Source organism: Xylocopa sonorina, chromosome 3, assembly GCF_050948175.1.
Source record: "Xylocopa sonorina isolate GNS202 chromosome 3, iyXylSono1_principal, whole genome shotgun sequence".
NCBI classification, from domain to species: domain Eukaryota; kingdom Metazoa; phylum Arthropoda; class Insecta; order Hymenoptera; family Apidae; genus Xylocopa; species Xylocopa sonorina.
In genome coordinates this window covers 11,042,290-11,069,116 of record NC_135195.1, presented here as the reverse complement: position 1 = coordinate 11,069,116, position 26,827 = coordinate 11,042,290, and the positions used below count along the sequence as shown (strand labels likewise).

The following is a 26,827-nucleotide window of genomic DNA, read 5'->3' as shown; positions in this document are numbered from 1 at the left end:
AGTTGAAACTCATTGTTAGTACGCGTCAACGTGTATCCACCGTATAAACATGCATTTTTCAATAAAACTCTATTCGAAAGATCACTCGACAAACTACGTAGACCGAAACGTGTTCCAATGTCTCAGTTCGCGGCTCGAATGCTCCCTACTAACACAGAGGGAGCAGTTAAACGCTATTAGGGACCGCTATTAATTAAAGCTAATTAAAGCTATTAGTTGGCGGTGTCGTAATACAGACAGACATTGACGAATGGCCCATATGACCGCGGACCATTGAAACGTAACAAAGATGCCGCGATGCGGTTCGAAGAGGGTGGTGCTCGCGGTGAAACCGCCACCCCCGCAAAAGATTAACGTCGTTACGGCGAAAGACCGCGTTGTTACTCCGCCGATATCCCCGGCGGAACTCGAACTTCCGGCCCGATAGAAAAGTTTCGCGATTATTTCAATCGCAGACCCGAGCCGCTGTTGGGTCGTCGAACCAGGCTCATTGTTGGAATACACGAGAGAAAGGATCGACGTAACGGCCGCGCGGCACGATAAGCTCGACGTTGGGTCGCGTACTCGTGGACGAGGAGGACTCTTATCTCGTTCGTTCTCCGCGAGGAGAAGGATTCTCGATGGGCGGACGGTTGCCAGCGAGGATGCGCGGACTGGCTTCTAAGAGATTCTGAAATTAATGACGCGACTGACGCACCAGGGGCCGGACATGAAGTATTCACGACGGTATGATAAACGCGCATCCAACGCGAGCTACGGGCACGAGGGGGTGCGCTTAAAAGGTTATGCAGGTGTACCTGATATCCGCGCAGGCAACGCGGCGGTGGGCGTCAGGTGCGCTATTGGCTTATCGTGAATTTCTGGCGAGACCTGTGTTTTACGCCCGCGCGCCCGCGATGTTTCGTTTAGACGAGCGCGCGGCTGTTCGAGTGAAAGAGCATTATCAATCTATGGGCCGCGCTTATTATTCATCGCCTGCGAACCTGCATTCTCGAGAGCAGTAAAGTTCCCGCTGTATTATGTACCGGTTCGGTATACCGGATGGAGGCGAGGCAGATTTTTACTAACACGGGCTGAACGGGGAGGCGTGCGAACTGCAGTCGAACGAGGGCTGCGGTTAAAGTTTCCACGAAGCAATCTATTTGCTAAATATGTGATTAACCGAGATATTGAAATGTAGGATAAACCAAGTGGCGTTCGATGAAAACGTAGTCGTACTGTTGAGTGTTGGAAATTTCACAGAAATACGGACTAAGAGAATTTTTCCTAAATTTCCAATCGCTTTGTGCGATGTTTATAACCCATTTGTACGGCTACGATAAATCACGGCGAATGGCGAAGGTTACTGTTTCAACAAATAGCTAGCAAATTCATAAATCCCGGCTGAGTAACGAGCAGATTATCCATAATATACTCAGACGCGAGCGTGTTAGAGCTTCTCCATTAAATCATTCGAAGCATCGATGCTGCATCGGTGGTAACAAACGGCTGTCGATAATCGGCTTATCACAAGCCCCACTGCTTATACCGAAAAGAACAGAAGAGGCGGCCGCGCGTCCCCGCAGATGCCACTCGGCCTCTCCGCGAATCCCGGCTAAGAGCCACGAGCAGCCACCGGTGATAAAACAGCGTCTTCGAAATGTATAGGCTGGGATATCCGGTGCGATTCTGCCGCAGGTTGACCGAGCATGTCCTACATATTACCTGCTACCTTCTTTCTACTTTCTGACCCACAAACCTTTTAATGGTCGCCGGTTACTCGCCGAGAAGGGTCCAGGATCTTGATATTTCGATCACGCGACGGCCATTTTTTTCTCTGGGCTAGGAATTCTACCCGTAAACTGTGAAAGCACACCCTCGCGGGTTTTTAACCCTCGTGAACCTTCGAATCGCGACGTTTTGCATCGGTATGTACGTGAACGATTTGAAAATCAGAGTGAAGTCGAGGAGGCTTTGCTGAAATATTTAAGACAAGCATTCGAGGGTAGTTTGGGCGATCAGAGCAGTAGTTGAACGATAAATAGTGTTTGCGTATCTTCCTTCTCTGTGTTTTAATAATATTTCGGAAATAGAGTGATAGGCAGGCGCGTTTCTTCTATCATTGCCATCGAATCATCGTGAAATGAATTGAAACGGAAAAATGCAAATATTCTGAACCACTGGCAAACACTATTGCCTTGGTGGGAACTATCCACGCAGAATCTAATCATGAGTTCACCCCGCTGCGTCGCGATACGCTATGGAAACAGTTAGATCGGCCAGAAAGAGGTGAATTTTTAGTTCATCGGATCGCTCTACTCGCGACATCGAGTTCGTCTCTCGTGCCATTCAACTACCCCTTTCACTGGCCTCCCCGTAATTGAACATTTGGCAGACCTCGTATCAAGCGTGCACACTGTGTATCCAATACACCAGCCTCCTCAATTCGCGAACGAACGTTCTTTTTCTAGAAACGGAAGAACTTCCGTTCCCACTCGAGTATCCTTATACTACCCAACACAGTGAATTCCTTCGCGAATAGAGAACACGTCTTCGACATGTTAACAACTGTTCTATCGAGCTATTTTCTAAACTTCTTGCACTTCGACGCGAGTAAGAAAAAAGAAAAACGAGGATACTCGACCCTCCACTTCGTATCCGTCGATCTCTACGAACTTGGATCTTACGAAATGCAACGCTGTTAAAGCGCGAGCCATCGAATTCGCCAGCGTCTGCTCGCGATTCTTCTATTCCGCGTGTACCTCGAAATACCCCGGACAGAGGAGGCGGATCATCTCTTCTTTCGCATAAAAGGTGAAAGGCGAGTCGACGCGGAGAGACACGGGACCTGGGGAGACGAAATAACGAAGTCCAACGAGAATCGTGGATCCCGTGTCCGCGTATCTCGCGTCTACGACCTTATAAAGCACCGTTCGTGTTACTGGCCACCGCCCTCGCGTTTTACAACCAGGGGCAAACCCATAAAATAGCCATCGGTCCGCGCGAGATGGCGGCTTGCGCGAAAGTTTCAATGGCTGGTGGACGGTTGGCCATGGGAGTCGGTTTAATCGGCTTAAGGACGTGTTATTGAAATTGCTGCTCTTACTTCGCGCTGTTCTATCGACGACAGGGGATAATGATTTCAGTGAATGTCGGAAAGTTTCGGAACGTTATACGATCTTTTGTGCTGGTACGTTGTTAGCATAACTTCGCGGTGGATAGAAATAAGGGCGGCTATTGTCGGGAGTTTACCGTTGCGCGCGAGACGGTAGGATTACGTAGATTCAATAATTTAGGTAATTTACGGGACTGTATATTTATCGCGTACCGCGTCGCTGTGTATTTATCCGGGAACAAGAGGCGGCACGCGGAATTTGTGTTCGATATTTTTTCCGCTTTATGCGACGCGCACGGAATACGCGACTGAGCGCGAAAGGAGGGTGTTCCATCAAGTGAAACAAGACGAAACTCGAGTGCCATGTTCGAGGTTTCGTTTTTCGGGAACACGGTGATAAAAATCCGACCACTGTGCTTTTAATTACAACAAACGAAAGCTGTTCAAATACTTGAACGTTTCATACGTTATAACCGAGCCATTCTCACGGACGAAACGAAGGGGAAAAGGGAAAGTTCGATCCTGAACGTTCCTACCCCTGTTCGTAATTCCCAGTGTCCACGGTGAAAGCAAAGTGAAACAAATAGCTGGAAGTTTCACGAGCAGAAAGAATCCTTTCACGCGGGATACGTGTCAGAGCGAAAGTTTCAGGCGAACTTCGTGGTGCGCGGCTAGGAATCGATGTATCGAATCGTATCGGCCGAGTTGAATGACGTTCGCCACCCCTTTAAGCGAGGGTATGCAGGCGGACAGAAAGGTGAGAATCTGGGCGAACTTCGATCGAGCCAGAGCAAACAAGATAAGGAAAGTTTTTAATAATCCATTTTTAATAACCCTTTATTAGACGTCGTGCACAACGAGAGGTGGGTGTGGGTGAATCGTTGCATCAACTCGATAAGAAAGTTTATTAGCGGAATAGTCGTGGCACGGTCGCGATACGCTTTTATTAAATTACGCGATTATTTATCCATGAAAGGTGTTCCCGCTCTCGACACTTTTGGATATTAAAAGAATGCGATTATGTCTGTTGGTTAATAACATTAGATCCTGCGGCTAGAAACTGGTTTCCATCGAGTTTTCACTGAGAACACCGCGGTTTACCGAGAGTTCCATTAGAGATTCTCTTCTAGCGTGTTCAAACAACTGGTCGAGCAATCGTCGAGTGGAACGATCATACGAAATCGCTACGTATTTTCTGTACTCGTAATTACTAACGAATCTGATGGAAATAGGATACACGTACGATTGCAAGCGCGAGAACCAGAAAAAGAGAAAAATATACAGGGTAGAGAAATGAAAGTTTATTATATGGATAATTAGGACAGATGATGCTGCATTATATAGCGTAATACGTTGGATCTCTAAAAGCTAGAGAGCACAGGTCTGCTTGGGAGAACATCGCGAAATCGCAAGCGCAAAAAAACCTGGCGCTATCCAAATTCCATCCGCGGACTATTTCACTTCTTCGTAGGGAAGTTACGTTAGTTATAGACAGAGTTCATTAGCTCGCTTGGAATTAGCATATAAAACGGCACCCCCATCAGATACGGTTACGGGAGGCAGACTTCTATGTTATAACGATAACTGTTGCTTGCTCACCGCATAATTTACGTAGATTGTTTAGGCGATGCATTCCGCGAGATAGCATCTCCCGACAAAACACACCACCGATCAATAGAACTTGGCGGGCAGTGTTAAAATATATCATTAATTTGTACGACATCGAGAGAATTATAAACGATATTACCTTAATAGACGATTATTAAAATCGCGATATTGCAGCAAGTTTATCGCGACGCTTCCTTTTTTCCATCGACTCCATAACCATGGGGTGGAATGCAGAACACGGAACAATAAGCAGTCGAACGACTATCAAAATCTTATATATCGCGCGTTGAACTTGGCAGTGATAAAACAATTTTTAAGCACAGTTGTCGATGGCCGCCCTACGCTCGCGGTGCCTCGAGTAGTTTTTAAAACTTCAGCGCACCCGCTTAACGTCATAACTCGCCCTCACCCCATTAGATTCCTCGCGGATCGGAAATTCGTGGAGGCGTTCGGCATCGTGGAAACGCTCGGCTGCGAACTCGTAAGTTTCGACGGCGAGAAACAAGGGGGATAAGAGTGAGAAAGTTGAAAGGGATGCCGTTCGTCTCGGTTAACCCTGGTAGGGAGTGTACGCCCGATAAAGAAGCCGGAAAGCACGAATTTCTACGTGGCCGACATACGAGCGCTGCCGACCTCGTATCACGGAACTAGTTTCCGGATCCCGCGATTCTATTGAGCAACCAGACGAGCTTTATCAAACCGTCACTGGGTCATATGCAAATCCATAATCAGCCGCGTAATAGCACGCTCGCGCCACCGTGCAATTTTAAAGGCGTCCCGCCCCGAGGCGCGACCCTGTCGAATCAATAAGGGATGTTGCTCGCGAGCTGGTACCGCGGCGTTGATTCAAGGTCCCGCTTGGTGCTCCTTCGAGTGGATAATTGCAATGTTCTTCGATATTTTCCTGTTCAGTTAAAAAAAAAAAGGAAATGAGGGTAGAGATATGGCAAGGATCTAGCGTATAAATTCTTTCTCCTGTTGGAGACGCAACGTTGCGGACGAGATCGAAATGTAAATTATTCTTGGAGAAATACAGCTATATCCACGCGGCGTATCTCTTCGCGGAGAGGATAAAGTGGACGTCAGTGTTTGCATTTGTCTCGAAGGCCTCGCAAAAAGCGGTGAGATTAATGGCATTAATTTTGGAAATACGAGGACCCCCAGGAAAGGGAGCGGAATCCGTGCCATTAAAACGATTGAAAGTTTCGCGATGAACGGGACGAAGAACAAGGCCGACCGCGGGCGATAATTCAAACATTTTCAACGCCGCGGTTGGTTCTAATTTTTTTTAAATCCACCTCTTTATCCGCTATCCGAGTATCTTCCAGTGGTGTGTTTCACATTTGAAAACACGTGTTACCGCGTCCGCTTAAAGCGTTAGCAGTGGGTGCACTTACGCCGCGTGTATCCTCCGCCAAATCCGCTCGTTACTCGTTCTAATGGATTTAAAGCGCTTAATCTTAATACTCGAATCCGCGGAATTTAAATGAGCGACCCCCTTTTTAGGGAGAATCGCCTTTTCAAGTGGTCCGTCGTACTTTTCAAGTGCAGTGTACGTCGCTGAATTTAAAGTCCCTTCCAAATATCTAATAGCGCACGCTCAACGAATCATTTGTAACGCTACGCTTTTCTGGATGTTAATGACTTCGCGTGGACTCGAAAAACCTTTCGGATTTTCTGTAAATTGAATTCCCCGGCAGAACCACGCTGGTGTTTGCCCGTCGCTGGCCATCGATTAATTAAAACGCGGATATCCAACGAACGGAACGGAGTCCTTTGCATCTCTCACACTTCATCGGGTCGTGAGTCGGACAAAAAGCGGAACAGCAGCTCCGGAATGGTAGTTTACTTAATTAAGCCCGGAACAAGCCCTCTCCTCGGCTTTAATTTCGTCCAAGACGGTGAGCAAAGTGCCGGGACCAGGAAATTCCCCCTTGGGAACGTTCCTTTCTTAGAACGGTGCGGTCAAGCGGATCGCACTTAGCGAGTTCAGCCCGCAAACGTCAGTGGAACGGGTCTGGGAATCAAGCGGCGCGTGCGTCGCTAACGAGGGTGCTCGTAAAAAATGACCGCCCCTCTCGTCGAGCTGTAGCAACGTTGATTTACGCGTGCAATTTCAGAGCTCGTGGGCGTTGTTAATCATTGATACGCGTGAAAATCTTTCGATCCATCGTACGCTTACCAGAGAAGAGCGAAACCAGACGTAGGGACGAGCCCTTAAGTGAATTTTAACCCCCGTTTAACGACCTCGCAGGAGCTTGACGCGATTACGCGACAAGAATTTTGATCGTCGTTGATACACGCGGCGCGGGCCAGAAATATCAGCGAAGCGAGGGGAGCGAAGAAAGAAAATGGCACGATCTCGAGCCGGAGCACGAGGGTTGTTGTAAGAAAAGAAATCCTTACCGGCGGCGCGCAAAGTAATTCCGCCATTACGACTCGACGATTTCACGAGGGCAAATGAGAAAAGTTTTCCGCGGGTAAAATTTTTCCGCCGCGACGCTGTAAATATATGCAACGCACGGCGGTATTAAGATTATGCGTCGCATGGTCGGCCTCTATCTTCCCGGAGTATTTACCGCGGCTGCGGGAAATGCTCGCTCGTACGCCGCAGACTTGGGGGTAGAGCCGGTATTGTTGAAGGGAAAAAGGGGCGCGGTGATGTAGAATGTCATAAAATGCGATTCCTTCTATTGAAGAGTCTTCAGCTCTGTATGGAACGTTTAAACAGATAGACAGACAGAAAGAGAGAGAGGGAGGATTGAAAAACTGATCTATAAGGGTCGTATCTCGCGGATTAGCGAAGACATGAATTGTGCATTGCGAAGAAAAGCCTACAAACGAGGATTATAATTAACTGTACAGTCTATGTTTAACTAAAACATATCGCATCTAACGGAAAATGCTTTCTGTGCCATTCTCCATATTCGAAAGTCGAATTCGACGACGCAGCAAATTCAGAGGAACATTCATTTCATTATAGGGAATGGCTACAGAGAAGAATAGGAAACGGTCGTCTCATGATGAGTCCACTGGGAAACCGTGAAGGGATAAATTGTAATTCTCCTGTAGCAATCCGAGTTCGTAATACCACGCAGATCGGCGCTAGGTAACGCCACGGAGCGAAGCTCCTGGATCGGCCGGGCACGTCCCCTAGGAAAAACCAGCGAGGAGCAAACGCGGAAATGAAGAAGAAGGCGGACGGAAAGAGTGAGAAAGAGCAAGTGGAAGAGAGGCTGGTGTAGCTGGTGTAGGTAAGTGCAGCAGTTACAGATTAAGCGCAACTAAACATCCCTTAAACAGCTTGCCCATAAATTCTCCGGCAAGATTAAGACGCCCTCCGCTGCTCTCCTAAATACTGCTCCCCTTTTAACGTACGCCCTCGCCAGCAGGGACAGAGACGTTTCGAAGCTTGCGGCTTTTCGTCCCGTTCCATCGCGCGATCCGCCGTTTTCTTCATTGCACCGTTCACCCCAGTCCCTTTTTACCCGGTTACCCCTTTCACCCGGGAGCAAGTCGCCCTTATCCGCTCGCTGCACCGTTCTATCTCTGTTTGTTCCTGTCAGTGACAATATAATTCAGCCCTGCTCCCACCCTATCTCTCCCGGCTACTTGGAAGAAAGTGGGTAGCTGTAACTAACGACGCCTGATTATTGCGGCCGGCAGATAAATTCGCTTAATTTCACCCCCTGGGTCTGGCCTGGTCCCGCGTGGATACTCCCACGCCACGAGTCACCGAAAACCTACCGACATCCGCCGCCCTTCGAGACGCAACGCTCTCGCCCTGGGATACGGTGCCATTACGTTTTCATGGTTCCCACTTAATGAAAGGCTGCGACCTGCTTCTTTCCATTCGAATTTATAAGGAGAGGAACAATGGATGGAACGGAAGAAAGACGACGATCTCTGCGAATGAAAAGGGACGTTCTTTGATAACGGATACATCCGCCCCTTTTTACGGATATTTATTTCACGCGGAAGGAAGGTGAGACATCTCGAGGAACAGCTGAGTGGAACTTTATGAAATTGCGCTTTAAAAAGGGAACCTTCCCGATAGGTATACGTGGAGAAGAAGACCAATACGTACACGATGGTGGAAAAAATGTTAATTGCAATCTCAGGAACGTAACACATCTCTGTTGTTTCGTTTGTTCGTTTCGATGATCGTTTAGAAAGTTAATAGTTAATTACACGACAGCCAAGGTAGGTATTGAAAATATGTCGGACGAGTTCCACCTAATTGCTCCGAAATAAACATCCCCAATTACATTACTATGAATACCAATCCCCGTTTAATAACGGGGCATCGATATTCCCAAGCCGATTCTCAATTATTCCGTTTCTTTCCGATTGTTTCGAAACAAACGGAGTGGCTCTTGAACTCGATAAGGGTGCCGACGATACTGCGAGCCGAGTAAATGGCAAAGGAACGGAAGGAGGCAGAGAGAGAGAGAGAGGGACCGGGGCCCTCCTTTCACCCGTTCAACGGTGCATCGATTTTCCTTCGATGCGCATTAAAGGTATTCGAATATACTTTCCACGGCGACGAGTAGCCCACCCGAGGTGATGGCCCATTCAGCGTGGGCTCCTCGCGAAAGTATGGTAAAGTGCCGTGCCAAGCGACCAACCGATCGGATCGATCGCAAGTAAACTCCGCGCGACGTTTAATTAAAACTAGCCGCCTCTAAATCTGACCGATCGAAATTATTTCACCGTCTATAGCCCCCGCGCGATCTGGTCTCGTTTGTTGCCCGTTCGGTCGCGAAATTAAAATCGTTGCGCTAATGTGAAAACTGATCGAAAACCTATTAAGGCGGCGCGCGACTGATCAAAGGGAAAACATTCGAACGGGAACGAGTTAACGAGGAAATGCGCCTCGCATTTCGTACAAAGAAACGCGATAAACAAATCACGATTAATTCGAGAACAGTAGCTAATCTCGTTTCATTTTCCTTCACAAAGTGCGCGCGCTCGACGATGGCCGCTCGAAATCGAGCTTCGAACCGTTCGAACGCCTATTATTCGCGAGTTTCAGTCGAGCTTTAATAGAAACACGGATGAATAAAATATGGAAAATATTTCGTTCCTCGTCGATCGTTAATAATTTCCAGGAAGCCTGTCAAGGATTGCGTTTCACGGTGGAAGCTCGCTCGGCTGACGGAAGAGCCAGACGATAATCAAAGATCGATCGTGAAAAGGAGATTTCTCGGGAAAGACGGCAGCGAGCCGTGCGCGCGAGTCTCGAGCGCCAATAACCTGTCGTCGAAACAAGCGTCTTCATTTCCTGCCTTCGACATACTTCCGTTACGAACTACGAGCTCCGTTAGCATCGCTTAACTCGAACGCACATTCGAATACCGCGCGACTGCGTCTCTAACAAATATTTAACCCCCCTACCGATCGTTGCTTCCATACAATTTCCCACCGTTCCATTCGACGCATTATTCTCTCGCTAACTGTCGATATTATTTTGATAACATCGTTAATTAAGAATTCTCTTTACAATCTCGTCGAAACGTAAAGTATCAACCTTCGATAAACTGTCTAGAATAGTGAAAAGTCTCAAGCGACTGCTGGTACCCTAAACACGGTCAGATTTGTCGCTAAGATGTCACCCCCTAAGATTTGTCACGCTCCACGTCTTCCTTGCGCGTCTTCTTCGTTCCTCTCCACCCTCCGTCCCGAGTCGCTCTTCCCTCTTCCGCGTCCCTTCACTTTCTCGACAAGTTTTTTCGCTTCACACGGACGAATCTTGCGAGAGAAATCCAATTTATATGATAAACCTCTTATGCCGTCTACGTTAAAATATTCGCTGGTGTAAATTTGTCTCTAAGCTGCTGCACGCGCGCGTGACGACAAGTAGTCTGAAGCGGGATGCGTAATAAGTTTTTGGGTACGTTCGAAGATACACGCGGAGTGGAATAAATTGTAAAGTGTCCGAATGATAAGTGCGCTTATTTCCAGCATTATCCGGGCGAGCGGGACAAAGCTGAATAAACGTAAACTAAAATTAGAATATCGGCTTGGTGCGACGAAACACCGCATAGTTTCTCGATCGTTGCCCATTATCCCGAATCGAGCGAACTTCCCGAAACTTTGTTCCCAAACTGGCCAAGGTTCGTTTCAATGGAAAAACTTCTGTAACGTAAAAACGTCCATCGATTTTCCACCCTTCCGCCCGTTACTCTTTCACGCGCATAAACAATACCGTCCATGAATCTTCCGGGGAGGGTTCTACGAACGCATCGGTGTACGTGCAAGAGGCGTATGCTTGCGTGTTCGCGAATCAGAATTAATCCGAAAGAAAATATTACCTCGCGTTGAAAAAGAAGCGGTCTTCCACTAAATTGAACGAGATGCGTCGTTCCGTTTTGCTTAAGGAAGCAGATACGTTCGCAACGACGTTAACGTTTGCTCTTTGCTTATTCGAAATTGGTTCTCTCGAAGACAAAGCCTCGCGTGCAAAAACATCCTGCACGTATCACAAATTGTCTAAGATTACCATGTGTTGTAGCGATTGCGTTCATCCCTAGTGAAACGAGCAATGGAATCTCTTTTGTTTTACCACGGAAAATCAGGACGGATATTATCCGTTGATTCGTCGCGATTACTCGCTCCTTATTTCCCTCATTTTTCTTTCCTCCGCCATTCTCCACTTTTCTTCAACGCTGCTTTCGTTCGACCTACGCTCAGCGAAAGCACCGCTCGCTTTATACGGTTATACCGCGAGATGTTCCGGTGCATACGCTGATCCGCAGGATTTCGCGGAGCGGCTCAGCGCGGTGTAACGCATCGCTATTATCGCGGTAAATTCTCGATAAACATTCGCAAAGTGGCTACGAATACATTCCCGTCTCGAATCGGATTGTAAATAATAGCGTTTCTAAACGTTTTCTAAGAAGAGAAACGAAAATCGCTGCGAATTTTATATCATTAACATTCTTTTTCCTCTTAATTGCAAACGAAGAACTCCTATCGCTAAGATATGGTCGAGGAAGTTTAAACGAAAACCGAAACTTCACGGGAAACTTTAATTTAATTTCTCGAGCATACTACCCACGAGAAGTTCAATTTCAAATCCCGCTGCTAGGTTTCTTCACGAACTCCAATATGATCTATAGCACTCTCGACGCAATAAATCTAACCAAAGCGTCGACACATTTTCTCGGACACCGTATATTGCCGTGGATGCACCTACAAGTCTGACCATCCATAACGCTGCACGTGAGAGCTCGAGATATCTTCGTCGAAATTGAATGAGTAAACATTGAATCGATTAATAGAGCTTCGATATCCCACGATATCCTAATTAGTTTGGCCAGGAAAAATCGTTGAACCTATATAAAGTATTAGATTCGCCTCCTTAATTTTCTTCTCGTAAAAATTGCTCGAAGTTCTCCAACTTCATTATTAGATAATATCTAGAACGATAATAACGGCTTCCACCTTTGGTAATAATTAATGGATGCATCAGGATACAGGAAATTCATTAACCTGCTTTAAAGTACATGAGATGCCCGGTAGCAAAACATACAAGGATGCCGTGCATTCCCTCCGTCTATTACAAGCGCATTCCGGCTTTGTTCAGTCAAGCTTTATCAATTCATAATGAAATTCTGATAAGCATTTAATACCAAAGCTTTGAACCACCTTCGATATCCCACCGCATCCCCAAGAAGAACAAGCAACGAGAGGCTCTCGAAGAATAAAACTCGCAGGCGTCGTACTGGCCTGGTTCATTAGATCGAATGTATTGCACGCAATATTTTCGTCAATTAAAGATATAAAACCAGACAAAGTATTCCACGATCCATTGGTCTAGCTTCTAAGCTAAGTTTCTTACTATTTTTTCGAGATCTTCTATAGAAGAGGATGAAAAGATGTTTTCCAGAATCCCTCCAGAATAGCGATAAGAAACGAAACACAATAACACCCTCAACCCTTGCCGCGTTGCGGAGGAACGCGAAGTCTCGAACGAGCCACGATGAACGGGGTTCGAGTGCGAGCCACGACAAAGCTTCCAACTCGCATCGATATTTTTTTTTTTTTTTTCTCTCTCCCTTGGTACGTACGGCCATAATAACCGCCTAGTTAGCCAGCTCTCCGACCGGAGAACAATACTGGAGCAGGGCGGTTTATGCACCGGCAACACTTTTATTCTCTCTCTGGCGCGCGGAGACTGCTGAGAGGTGGTTTTCACGAGAACGATGGACGAGGTTCATTGTGGCACGAAAAACCGTGGCGCGACCTTAGGAAAAGGGCGTGCTTAAAAAGGGACGCCCATATCGCGGCGAGGTTAAGCGGCCAACGTGAACTGCCATTGCCAAATTCTCCGCGAGCTGGAGTAGAAATGGAAATATTAATTGGCGATTTAGAAGAGCACTGTGAAACAAATAATTAATTTATAATTATTGTGAAGCTGCTGGCTAAACGTTGAAACTTCGACGAACGAAGTACAATACCCGCGTTAGTCGATGGTTAACGGTATAAAATGTATCCAACATCGGATAGTGTCTATCGACAGAAAATTCCAATTCCGAGCAGACGCCCAACGAACTCCCGGTGCTATCCAATGGACTAGATCGAGGCGCGGGACTAGAAACCCAGATCCGACTAATCGCGAGCCGAACGAATACGAGGGATGTTTCAGCGGTGTCAACGGCGACAAGAAAAAGGAAGGTGTGGACCAGCGCTCGACGGTCACAATTGGAGCGAATTCGGTGGTGGCGCGGCAGGAGAACCGAGGGAAAGCGGAACAGGCAGAAAGGGAGCAGCGGTTGATCGGGTGATTCGAACGAATCTGGGTAAAAACGTCGCGCCTGGTGCAGCGCGTCGAGCTCGTTACAAACTCGCTAAAGATTGACAATTAAAGGCTGATCCGTTTTTGCGGGCAGCGGTTCGCTGCTACCCTACGAAGATCGAGTGAAAGCGACTGACGGATAGAGAGACGTGGGAAAGTAGCGGGGGATATGGCGGAAGAAAAGAGTAGAGAAGGAAGAGAGCAGGAGAGAGAGAGATATGGAGGGCGAAAGGGAGGTTTGGGACGGGTTGATTCAAGCCCTGCAGGAGGTGGTAGAAATCTTTGATAAGGCACGGCTAGCGCGAACGCTGATTGGTCGCCCCAGGCCTCGCGTCACCGTTCAAACAATGCGCTCCGTGCTAACAATGCAATCCCGACCGAGATAAAGATATATAGATCCCTGGCAACCTATATCTGCGGGCCCGACTACATCGTCGCCACGATCTTCTTACATCTCTCGGATGTGCTCTCCCGTTGCTCTTCCTTCAAAGGTTCCCGGATCCGTGTCACGAAACAGGGCCAAACAGACCGGAGTACGACTCCCTTTCCAACTGCGTTATCGCCTCCCTCAGACGGATCGTCGCGCGAACTGTCGTAAACTTTTTCGCCCTCTTCGCGAGCGAAGACGCTCCGCGGAAGTGTTCGACACCCTCGCATCCACCGTCGAAGCGGTAAATCGAGACGTCGCCGCGCGCCGCCCCGCGTAAACCCGTTCGATTACACTGACTTCAACCCCCCGTGAAGGATCCGTTTCCAACGCGGCGAGCCGAGGAACGGATATAATTGAGCCGCGTGCAAAATTTCTAGCTGAATACGAACGCGCGGTGTTTCTTCGGAGGGAAAATTGAAGTTTAACGATCGACGATTGGAAACAAAAACGGGGGAAACGGGAACAGAGCGATAATTTGGGGGAAACTTGATTAAAAAACGAGGTTTCTCGTACAGCTGTGAAACCAGCGGAAGCAATATTTAATTTCGACATGCAATCATTTAGTTTTTTCACGGGGGTATTCAAAGGGTAGAAATTGGACAGGGCGTATAACCACTCGCGTCGTTTCTAACGCGAATTCGGCAATTAATTGTTTCCGCTGCAAATTGGGGTTGGGCAGAACCGTGCGGCCACTGTGGCGGCCATCAATTAGTACGAAAATAATACAAAGCCGTGTGGATACGTCGTAAACGGGCGTAATTCGTGCTTAACTCTCACCACCGCGTCTTTAAACGTCACGTCCAACGTGAGCTTCGTCAACGAACGCTCAGCAAATTGGTGATGTAATTACGAGTCTCTGCTTGGTCAACAGACTTATCTGCTCGCTGAACTGCTCGTAATGAGCGATCGGACGTATCCACGTATCTATCACGGAATTCGCCAATAACGTCGTTCTGTCCATATACACGTACAACGTCGGTAAATGCCTGGTAACTTAGGTACGCGCAAACCTGTCGTACTGCTTAGTAACGAGTGAACGAGGATATAAAGTTGGAATCGAAAGGAAGAAGTGAATCTTACGGGCGGACACATCGAACATGAACACGCCTATTTCGTTACAATTTGTATGGGAGAATTCTTAATAATCATTCGTATCGCAAGGGTGATGGAAACCTTAAAGCCAAGGGTTGAAAATATATTTTTTCGAAAACTCGTTATTATCGTCCCCTAATTTTCTATCGATAACGCGCACAAACTTACTCCAATGGCGATGCAACGAACAAACCGCTGGCAGTTTTCACGGGAAGGAAATGAAGGGTGGGAAAGCAGCGCGAAGTAGAAAACAGAGGCACGGAGATGAGTTTGAATTTGGCCCGCGCCTCGTTAATTTTTCGCCCCGTGTCACTGCATTGTTTGCACGGGAAAAAGAAGTGTTTATTGCCCGCAGCTTGAGACGAAAGCCAACAGGAGTTGCCTCTACGCGTTTTCTTTTTTTTTCTTCCAGTGCGCGTGTGCACGCGACCGTGCCTCAGAGTCACCCACACAATCGCGGCCTCCTCGAGCGTTCTCGTTTTAATGATTCCGATCTAACAATGCCCGGCTAAGTCGCGCGACCCACCACTGAAAACCGTTCGAAATGCCCGTGCACCACCACTGTCCGTGATCGACGAGCGAAACGCTACTCGACGAGGAGGAGCCAAGGGATGAAACGGAGGGAGTCGCAGACGACGATGCAGATTTTCAACAATTTTCGCTCGAGATCCCATTAAAATGGTAAGAACGGTCGCGGTTGAGATATTCAAGTGCTCGATCGAGAAATTTATAGCTGTATTTTTGCAATTATTTAGTCGATTTATTCATTCATTCATACGATCTCGAGTGCGTGCGTCCTCTGCTCGCGAAATGGGACCTGTTATGTAGCCTGTTTCGTTTGCATTTCTTTAGACGCAATTTTACACCGGCGACTTCAGAAGTCGAAATGGGACTAAAGCCAACCGATTACGAGATTGCGTTTGAGGAGTCAGTCTCGAAAAGGACAAGTTTGGCAAGAGCTTATTGCCAAGGGGTGCGTGACGAACGAGATCGTCTGTGACTCTGCGTGGCCACCCACGTCGTACTCGGAATAACCTTTTACCACGTCAGTACTCGACTAACTTTTTAATGTTTTTCTTCAAAAAGAGACCTCAAACGAGATCCCTTTAATCTTGATCTCCTGAATTTATTTCGGTTTTTAGAAGTACCCGTTGAAATATCTCCCAGGCATATTTAAATACTATTAAATAGACGAGTGCTTACAACAAGTTGCTTTGATTTTTGCAAAACAAACAAGTGGAACCGTCAACTATAATCATAAAGCTTCTTGTAACGCGCCAGTAACACAATATTAGGGGAATTTCGATGATTTTCAAGCGTACCCCACTAATCTCACCTCCATGTGTTTACAATCTCAGAGTCGCGGGGGATCAAATGTTCACACTTGACACGTGCTGAAGGGTATCGTCAAACAAACGAGCATACTTCGGATTCGGGGATCGTTGCGCGCCACGCACCCTCCACGAGGGTGTAACGTCGCAACCGGTGTACAGCAGCGTACGAGGACACGAAATTCCTGCGTGAAACCCTACGACGATCCAATAACAAGGGTCGAGGATGGAAAGGCGAGTACAGAGGCCGGGGAAACCAATGAGAAATAATACGATACAAATTAAAGGGAGAAAAGGGAGTGAAAAATGTAGCGGGATGACTTTCCGCCAGCCCTCTAGACATCCTATCAAGGAAATTATTCTGGCCGCTATCGAATCGCTAAAACGGAGTTACCTGCAGAGCCGATTACAAGGGAAAAAAGGCTTTCGTTTGTTCTGGGTCAAGCTTGAATATTTGAATTGTAGATTGAACTTCTTCGTGGCCGCCCGACGAGAACAAAGATGATAAAGGCTGAAGGGTAAGAGACTGGAGCACATAATTTCCCGATGTAATGGTGACCTAATATCTATCGGTCCTTGGGAAAATTAAATTAGACATCCATCGAGCGGTGAAAGCGTTCTCGCGAGGGCAGAACGTTTAATCGTGCCGTATTGCCGGATGGAAATGTTAAAATTCGCCAGGTTGCAACTTCCTACGTTGGCTAACTTATCGACGAGAATTAGCGCTACTTTCCGCCGGTGGTTCGTGGTACGCGAACGGAAGTCCCACCGCCTGAAAATCACTTTGCAACTATAACAGTATTATCGCTAATTGCCACCTTGCATTCGAAATGTCAGCGCTCCTCCGGCCGGTTCTGTCGAAAATGGAAGCGCGGGGGAGAGAGAGGGAGAGGAAAAGAACTGGGAAGTTCGTTAACGATTTGAAAGAGCCATTCGAGGATCTAAGCTGAATGTGAATTACTTTAAGGCCAAGGAAAACTTCGCGGCAACGCGCAGCTACGCTGTCCGACTCGTCGAGTAGTCCCGTCGCGGCTATTTTAATTACATTCTAATCGAACTAAATGCAATCTCCCTGACTATTTCAGTGGCGAACGTGACCATTAAGCGACGAACTTTATTCCACCATCTATCAGTATAATCAAGGTTATATCAACCACTCGATAAAAGAGGACCATCGCGTTCGCTTCTACCTACTAACGATTCCACAGCCTAATTATGATTCGAAACGGCACGGTGAAACGTACCGTTCGCATGTTCGTTTCCAATTAAAGTCCACTGGGAATATTTTCAAACAAATGGCAGAGGTAATGGAAGTACAATGGCTCGAGTAACAAGCCATGTTATAAATCAACCGGGAAGAACAATTGCGATTGCAAAACAATCGCGAGTCTTGCCACGCGATTCATTGGAGCAAACCGTTCGTCCAGTATCGTTTTCTAAGGTAACAGCCACGAATGTAAAAAGCTCGAATTCGAAATATCGGTATTCCTCCTTCTCGCGTAATTCGAACAACCATTTCGCGCGTATTATTACGGTTATATCGAACGAAGGTGTTCCCATTCAGTGGAAACTGAACAACAGGCACAAATACTTGATTGAGGCGAATCCCAGGTCCAAGTGGCAGGGAGTTGACTAAGAACTTCACCACCCTGCCACGGCGGATAATTAATTCACAGTGTAAGCGTTTTATAATGCAACTCACCGTTATTAATCGCGGCGAAAGCGACGGCGCTGAGCAGCCATGCAGCCACGCTGATGGCGGACATCTTCGTTTCCCTCGTTGCAAGTTTCACCTCACATAATACGTGCCTCTCGGACGTTGGGACGAGCTGGAAAGGGGAACAGACACATTGTATTAACCGTGTACGTGCAGTCCTAAGGTATTGCAGGTTCGCTCGTGCGTTCATAATCTTTATGAGAGGCATCGTTTTACTAATACCAAGAGGAATATTGATACCGTGATATGGGCATGAATATTCACGCGAGCCATCGATCTCGTGTAAATGATTTAAAAACTCTGCCGTTCAGGTCAAGAATATTGCTATGTATTCGTGGATATTCGTTTAACGACGGGTATCAAGCACGAAAAGCACTATTTTTATAGACTGCGCTATTATAGGAAATTATCCAAGTTGTTTACACAGGCTACGGTTAAAGTTGCTTGATCGATTCCTGTTAATTTAAAAGGCGATCAACTCGTTAGCTTGAAAAGAACATAGACGACCAATTCGAGCGGATAAAAAAATAATAATCGTTCCCTAACGAAGTAGGTCGCACGTTCACGTGAACCTCTTTTACTGCTTTCGCGCGTTCTGTGCATCTTTACGTCTCATCTAGCCAACTATCATCACCAACCATTACTACACTTACGGAGACTATATTAAGAACCCAATAACCTAACCCAAAAGGAATGCGAAACACGTCGTAAATTTCGCCGGGGAATTCCCGATTTCTACGCCAGACGCGTATAATACCCTCCACCTTTCCTCCCTCTTAACCCTCTTATCCATCTGAGCGACTCGCCCGCGACAACGCGAAACGCCTCGAGAAGTTGCTCGTTCGTCACGCGGTGACGGAACTGCTCAAGGTGTATCCGCAAGAGGCGCAACGGCCCCGCCGTTTTCGTTCGGCTGGCAACCGTTAGCGAAATGGCCCGCCCTGGCAAGGGTTGACGTCGTCGCGCGTCCCTTGGGTGCTTCCGGCCCGCGACGCGGTCCATTTATTCAAATCACGCGCACGCGGGAGATCGCTTTGAGCAACGGGGATGTATAGCGCGAGGGACGAAGGGACGCGGAGTGACAAAGAGTTAGAAACGGCGCGGGAGGACGGCGACAATGAAGAAAGAGTAGAATAAAGGCGGAAATGTTAGAGGGGAGAAAATAGAAGCACGGAATTAGAAGAAACGCGCGAGGGTGAAGGAGAGAGGGTGGGTGGGAGGCGGGAGGGTGGTAGCAACAACGGGGAGAAGAAAGAAGCAGCGAGAGGGTGAAATAGATTTGGACTGAAAGGGAGCCAGGTGGAAGAGGAAAGAGTTACACAGAGAGGAGAGAGGAAAGCTATCACTCTATCCGTCCTGACTACTTTCGCGAGCCTGCACACAACTCAACCAACCCTTCAGACGCACGTTCCCCGCTGGTTCTCGGCTCCTTTCATCTGGGCCCGCTTTTACTTTATGCGCCGGTTTTGCATGGACTTTATATATCGTCGCGCGTGGCGTGCACCACAAAATCTCGAAATTCCGCTTTGCCACGAGCTCGCGGGACGTGGCGCGCGTTGAGCTGCACACGCGCCAGCTCTTACACTCGGAATCAAGCGTGGTAAGCCTTTCGTTGCTTAACAGCTAATTCAGTTGAGATCCGCGGCACTCGCGACCCGTCATCGTCGATCATCCTCTTTTGATCCGGATTCTTCGAGCGGATAGTGCTCAGAGTCTTCGGTTATTTTAGAAATTATTCTCAGCCACTCGTGGTGACGAGAAGATCGCCTGGGCTTTCATCGAGAAGTATCTCCAACAATATTAATTCCAACAACACAGCTACAAGGATTCTGACACCAATCTCTTCTCGCATTAACCTAAATCCCATTTCCAAGCGTCTAATCCAAACTTCAAACATCAGATCTCATTATTCAGCAAGTTTATTTTCGTAAACAACTAGATCGTCTAGAATCTTGCAAACTTTATCGGGAGGTACACACCATGTAGCATCAAGATGACACGAGCTTAGTACTTGTAAGATTGCGTTTGCAACATAAATTCGAAGAAGCGCTGACGTTCTGTATAAAACAACGGAATGCTCTGAAGATTATTGCTTTGCGTAAAATTGTATCGAAATCCGTAGAAACGTATTTGGCGCGACCTATTAGAGAACGCAACCTAAATCCTGAATCATGATCCGAAATTATGCGAGACGAAATCGAAACGTAAAGAGACTTTTTGATTTTTCATTCGAGCCTGTGAAAGCTTTAGGTTGCAATTAATGATGGCCTTCAAAGGCTTTTCGTGTCAAGGCTGTGCCCGCGCTCGAGTTCAAAAACTCTCTTTTAGAAGAAAATCCATACCGAGGATCCGGAGAAATATATTAGAAGCAGGTCAAGTAATCATGAAAAAAATACATACATTTCAAACGCGCGGGTACTACCAGAGAGCGTATTTCCGCAAATACTTATTTTTCTTCTCCTCTTTCGTATACTCTTGATGGAAATATTGGAACACTCGCTGGTATCAATCATGAAGATTTCAAATTGTTCTGTGCTTTCTTTGCTTTCCGTACCGTATTAAAAAGAGTTCATCGTTCACAATCGCGTAGAAAACCGTCACAAGCGGGAGAGAGGGAGAAGGAAGAGTACATTCCGACAGATATTTTTCAATCGCGAAATAAACTTTCCGCAAAAGTAATATACAATGTTGACTAGTGGTCGCGTGCGTGTGTACCAGCCGGGTTTAAATGAGTTCATATTTTAGTCGCCCGCGGAAACGACGATAGCGATCTTCCGGCTTTTCAACGAACTCATCGCTTTCGCGTGAAAAGCTGAAGGGACTGTAAAGAAGCAACCGGACAACAAAGGAAAGAAGCGAGCCGTTTGCCAAAAGAGGAAATGAATTGGAAAGAGTATCCGTCTGGTTGTCCTACAATCAGATAAACTCTACACTCAAGTGGTCAACTTCTTATTTTAATCTCTCACTTTCAACCAATTTTTCCTTTTTTTCCTATCAATGAGTTTGTTTTCGGACGATGCTCCATAAAAATAGGCTTTACGAAGCGTCATTCTACTTATCGGTCAGCCATTAAATTGAACAGAATACGGATAAGAACGTTTGTGTTTTGATAACGTTAACGAATAGCTCTCTATTCGTCAGCTCGTTTAATCATCTCATCGGAATAAGAACTCGACCGCTATTCAGAACCAAAAAAAAAAAAGAAAAGCTATGTAGGATCCAGTAGTAGCCTTCAAACCGTTAGACCAAGATATTATTCGCAAAGGAAAATACCTCTGTTGACGTTTCTCTAACAAGGGTTCACGATTATTTGCGTATTTTTGAGTCCAATTTAAATGCACAAAAACCGAGTGAAAGAGAGGAAAGAGTTTCGCCGGCCTTCTTTCTGAGGTGTACACAAGAAATTCGCTCGCACATGGAAGAAACGGGAGAATTAACAGAAGCGGAAGAGGATATCCGGTGGCGCAAGTGGCGTATTTTTGTGATAATAATATCAAACAGCTAGGGTGGACAGTACGAAGGAATACTAACAAAAATAATTCTGGTGTTCATATCGCGGGGTATGAATTTTTACTTTCTCTCCCGTTTGAAATAGCCTGCGCCCACCGAAACGGGCTGACCGTTTGCTTTTTCCCCGCGTTTCGTGGAAACTTTCTCCAATTCCGCGCTTTAAAATTCATCCGAGCAATTCGACTGAAAACTAAACGTTAATTTTTGTAATTTTCCTCGTTGCACGAAGAAGTGTATGAGAAGCTTTTTTTTAAAAAAAAAAGAGCTAAATGAATCCTCGAGAAACGGGACCAGGTCAAAATAACGTGCGTGATTCTTTCGAATTCCTATCTCAATTGCAGAATGTTCTACGGTCTCTCTTTCGATATTAAATAAAACTTCGATCAAAATGCACAGAATAGAATCGCTAAAAATCTGTCGATTTTTTTCGTTTTCATATATACATACGTTTGCGTATCTCTAAAGCTTACAAGACCCTTGCGAGTTTACAGGTATCTGCAACTGACAGTAGCTATTAAACTATCCGTCCAGCGGTAGAAAAAAAATCATTCGAAACTCGTGGCGCAGCATCCATCTAGGTAACAACTGTAACTTCAGTCCTCCAGGGTAACGAACTGCGCTGGTTCGCGTCGAGAGACTTCGATGGCCGAGAAATTGCATCGCGATCGCGGAACGAGCATCCGGAGCGAAAAAAATTCGACGATCCGCGTGCCTCCGGGCGATGCCTGCGAGTTTTTCACCACGGTCTGCGTTACCATAATTTAGGGCGGAAAGTTAAATTACCCTAGCGCGGGTGAAGCAAACAGACGGCACAATCTAGCGTCTGCCGTGTCCCCGGACAAAGAACGACCGCGATATTCGTAATTAGCGCGCGGTAATTTCGTGCTCTCTGTTGGTTGCGTAAAATTAACTGGAGTATTTCGGTTTTTAAATGGACGGCAACGGTGTCGTTGCGGACACGAGCAGCGTGAGATACGAAGTATCGAGAGAGCGATACGCACGCGTTTAACTACGCGAACAACAATCGTTTGGTCACTCTATAGAGATGTTACAGAAACGTTTTATTAGAATCGGAATTTTAAAGCTCCGATTAGACGCGCGAGTTACACGCGCGAGTTTAAATGCCTGATCCGCCGCCACAAATTGACAGTCCCGAGAACTAATCCTTCGAATAAACGTGGACAAATGTACGATGCGTTTGTTTGGATAACTATCGGGTGAAAGATAACGCGGGCACGCGAAAACAGTGCCGTTTCAATTTTATTTAACGAACGATACCGCAAATTCAGCCGCGAAATTGCGCAGAAACAAATTTCTGCATCGCGCGCGTTCATTCAGCATTTACTGCTAATCCCCACGAATTGCCAATTCATCATATCCCCCCTATTGTACGAATAAAAAAATTTCCACTCTCTCTTTCTCTCTCTCTCTCTCTCTCTCTCTCTCTCTCTCTCTTCCATACGTACACCATAAATCGTTCATGTGTTATTTCGTTTCGGGTATTTAACAGTGAAAACTTATCGTCAATTATATTTTGACTATGCGGCGCGATTGAAGTTTATTATAATTTATAATACGCCGCTTTCGAATGGCTACGCAAGCCATAATGCGTAATTTAACGTAACCTCGTTCACCGGCGACAAACAAATTTAATGGGCTACTATTTGCTTACAGTATTTTGACGCGAAAGGAAAAGCACGGCTGGTTCGATGTACGCGCTGTGCTGTTTGCGCCACGTTCGAATGGAAAACGAAAACTGATGAACCAGTTATCACAGCCATCGCTCCGCTATGTAATCGAACGTTCATAACATTCCGCGTAATATTAAAGCGCGGATACCAATCTCCTGGTAAATGGACAGACGCCGGTGTTTACTCTGAACTCAGAACTAAAAACGTTTCAACGAGCAAAACGTCACTCGTATGATTGAACGCACTACACGTTGCCGAGAATCGCGTTCGCGCGATCTGTTGCTCGCTGCGTATTAATCAGACGCTGGTGACCATAAAAACGTCACGGCGAGGGATGTCGTTCTAAACAATACATGTGAAAAATAACGTGTATCGCGGTCAGCGCGCGATGGAAAACAGGACTCGGTTCACCGTTGAAACTTGCGCCGTGCAAAGGAACGCTCGACGAAGTTCCGAGCTCGCTTCTTCCGTTTCATTTCGAAATTGCAATATGCATCGCGAGAGGGAGAACGTCGAGAGCCACGATCGAGTGGCTGATGCACCGTTCGCAATCGAAGAAAGAAGAAATCGCCGATGAATATCACCCCATCGATTCGCTGGCATAGTGCTCTATTGAGAAGAAAGATGCGTTGGTTCATCTTACCAATTCCCGTTGCTACGCCGCTTGCATCACTCCGCCATGGATCTGTCGACGACGGTGGTTCGACACTTTGCCTCCCAGCTATCCTTCTTCCGGTCTTACGTCCTTTTTCTACACGCAACGGCACAATTTGTCACTCGCGAAATACCGTTTAACCCCGAAATCCGATCGAACTCTCTCGTCAAAACGCCGCACACGCGAATTCAACCGCACAGGACACACCGTTTTCTCTCTCTCTCTCTCTCTCTCTCTTTCTCTCTTCCCCTCCTCTATCTCCAATGATCTTGACACGATCGATACATCGAGTCGTTCGAGCGGAAAACAATGCCGTCGATTGAACTACGCCGCGCGATATCCAGGCGATCTTTCTGGAGTACACTCGTCTGGGCACTTCCGCCGCGTCGCAATCTCCGTTGCTCACCTGACACGGGGCCTCTGCTTGTCTCTGACCGTCGCTAATTAATTTCGAACGCGAGCACGATAACGGATGCCCCGGGGGTGTTTTAATTAAAACTGAATACTGGATGTCTCTCGCAGAGCGCACTTGACCTTCCTCGCGGGAGATTTAATTGAAACCCTCTTGGCGTCGACTCACGACCACGATTACGCGTACGTGCGTCGATTAACCGTGCACTCGTGTCTCGCATATTTCACGTTCCTTCACAAACATTCCAATGGTCACTGCGCGTTTCGATACTGGTGCGGTATATCGCGAGCGGAACTTCGATTCTCGATCGGAGGTCAATATGGTGGACGCTGGCGCGCGCCGTCACGGATATTCGAACGTACGACGGAGAACTGCCTCTCGCAGCGAACGTTACAAACAGTATTTCCTGCAAACTATCTCCGCACGTCGTCTTCCAACGAGCGTTATCCGGTCAAGTGTCATCGTTAAACGTACGACTAACCTTTCTCGTTTACGTTCGACGTGCTGGTCACCGTAACCTCCAGCGAACAAAACAAATATCCTCGAGTCACTTCGCTCCAACGCAGCCACGAACTTCGTATCCCACCGATCGGTGTGTCACGCGTGACGTGCACATACAACAAAATTCACCGAACACGTGTTGTCGTCCGCGAACGAGGGGCATTTAAACGGAGAGGTCGAGCGACTTGCACCATTGCTCGTGCGAGGACACCGGTCGAGGAGTTGTTACGCCATTCAACGGTGGACATGTGTACACAACGGATCCGCTTGCTCGTCGCGAACGAATCGTAGCGGATCGCAGCGGAGATTATTTCAGTGGCAAACAAGTTACGCGCGCGTACCGCCGTGTACGTAAATGTTACGGGACGAGATCCGACCGTGCCGCGGTGCGATAGCGAACTGACGTTCTGACGAGTTGCAGCGCCCCACCGACGGTCGTCCGGCGAACCATCCGCCACCGTTTCACCGCAGGGGACCCACCAACCCCTCGCTTTACCATTTCAACCCTTCCGTGCCTCGCTACACCTGCAACTTCTAATCGCAGCCAGCCCGTTATAAGGTGATTCGAAAATTTCTTTGCCTCCTCTTCGCATGCCATCTTTAGCGATTTGTATCGTTGGAACCGCTGTATATCGCTTAATGAGTAGGGTTGGCTTAGTGATTTTCACATACATACACTTTTACATATATATATATAAACGTATATGTAACAGAATTATAATTGGAGAACATGCCTCGTCGGAACCTTTGTTTCCTTTAAATTAGATTGTTTAGCGCAATGATTGACGTAGAGCAATTATTTGTGGATCGTTAAATTAAAAGAGATAAATTATAATAGTTGCTCTGAAAATGTGTTGACGTATTACTTTTTCTTAATACTGAAATGATTTTGCGCTAATATCGGATTTTACTTAGCGGCATGAATTAAGTCTGTGTCATATAAAATATAACCTGTAGTACTCGCGGAAAACAAGGCTGTACACCTGTGTCGTGTTCTAATTTCCAATTAAGACGTTATTAATACCGGGACCAGAGGAAAACGAGCGTTATATCTCACGGATTATATTACAATTTACGTTTGAATCCATTCGCATGCAGAAAATCTACCCGTAAGCGGCCAAATTTCGGATATCTCTATTCCGTGTGCGTTTTCATGTTGAATTAAACGTAGTCGTAGAATATTCAGGCAGCCATGCATCCCAAACAGCGGGAAAGAATAGTTTGTAAACATTCCATGGCGTGTGTTACTGGTAAATATCGCAGTAGTTTTGCCTTTCTACGCGTAAACGTATCTCGAGAAGACTAGACCGTGGGTGCTACATTGAATTTTTGGATTGATTTACAAAACCCGCTCCTCTGGCATATTTGTTTCTATTTTCACCCTCTTTTGTAGTTGTAATGTGTTCGTGCTTGCTATGAAACATCTCTCGATACCATCGGGATATTCAATTCGCTTCGCATTGCCCTGTTACGATGAAAGAGCGCAACAGACCAGGGCTCGCACCCTACCAAGGTTCGTCGCCGACTTTTCCGATCAAACTTGACAGAAACTGGGGATGAAAAGTTGCCGATGATCATGTTTACTTAACAAGCGAGAAATTCATGGACACGAATGGTTTGCTCTGTTACCCTTGGGAGGGTTGAAAGGTGGGTGGAACAGAGGGTAGGCAGGTCGTTTCACACAGCAGCGCCTCGCTTAATTACTAGTTACTAGTAACAGGAGTTAGGAACGTTTAGCTCACAGTTCACGCTATCCAACAAAAGCTTATTCCATTACGACGAACTATTCCCATTGCCAGCTTAGATTCAACAGCGAGGCTTCACCCCGCCGAGATTCCTATTACTTCGAAATTATATCACCTGGCGAAACCACCTTCGAGTTAGTAGTTTTCGAACTGTAGCCAGCTTAGTTTACAACATAATTATACGCGGCGGCAACTTTCACGTACGAATTAACAAAATATATTGACGTTGAAACATTATCAC

At 46.8% G+C, this 26,827-nt stretch overlaps 1 protein-coding gene across 4 annotated transcripts in view; it reads right to left on the bottom strand.

The window, feature by feature from the left end:
• The window catches only part of LOC143422285 (neurotrimin), a 264,124-nt gene extending 239,531 nt beyond the window's left edge, over positions 1 to 24,593 (bottom strand). For all 4 annotated transcript variants that reach the window (XM_076892835.1, XM_076892836.1, XM_076892837.1 and 1 more), the window contains exons 1-2: positions 23,917 to 24,593; positions 18,058 to 18,184 (exon numbers count right to left, since the gene is read on the bottom strand). In XM_076892835.1, coding sequence (XP_076748950.1) covers positions 18,058 to 18,121 — 64 coding nt within the window. In that variant the 5' untranslated portion in view covers positions 18,122 to 18,184; positions 23,917 to 24,593. The remainder of the gene's footprint in view (positions 1 to 18,057; positions 18,185 to 23,916) is intronic.
• Between the last annotated feature and the right edge of the window lie 2,234 nt (positions 24,594 to 26,827).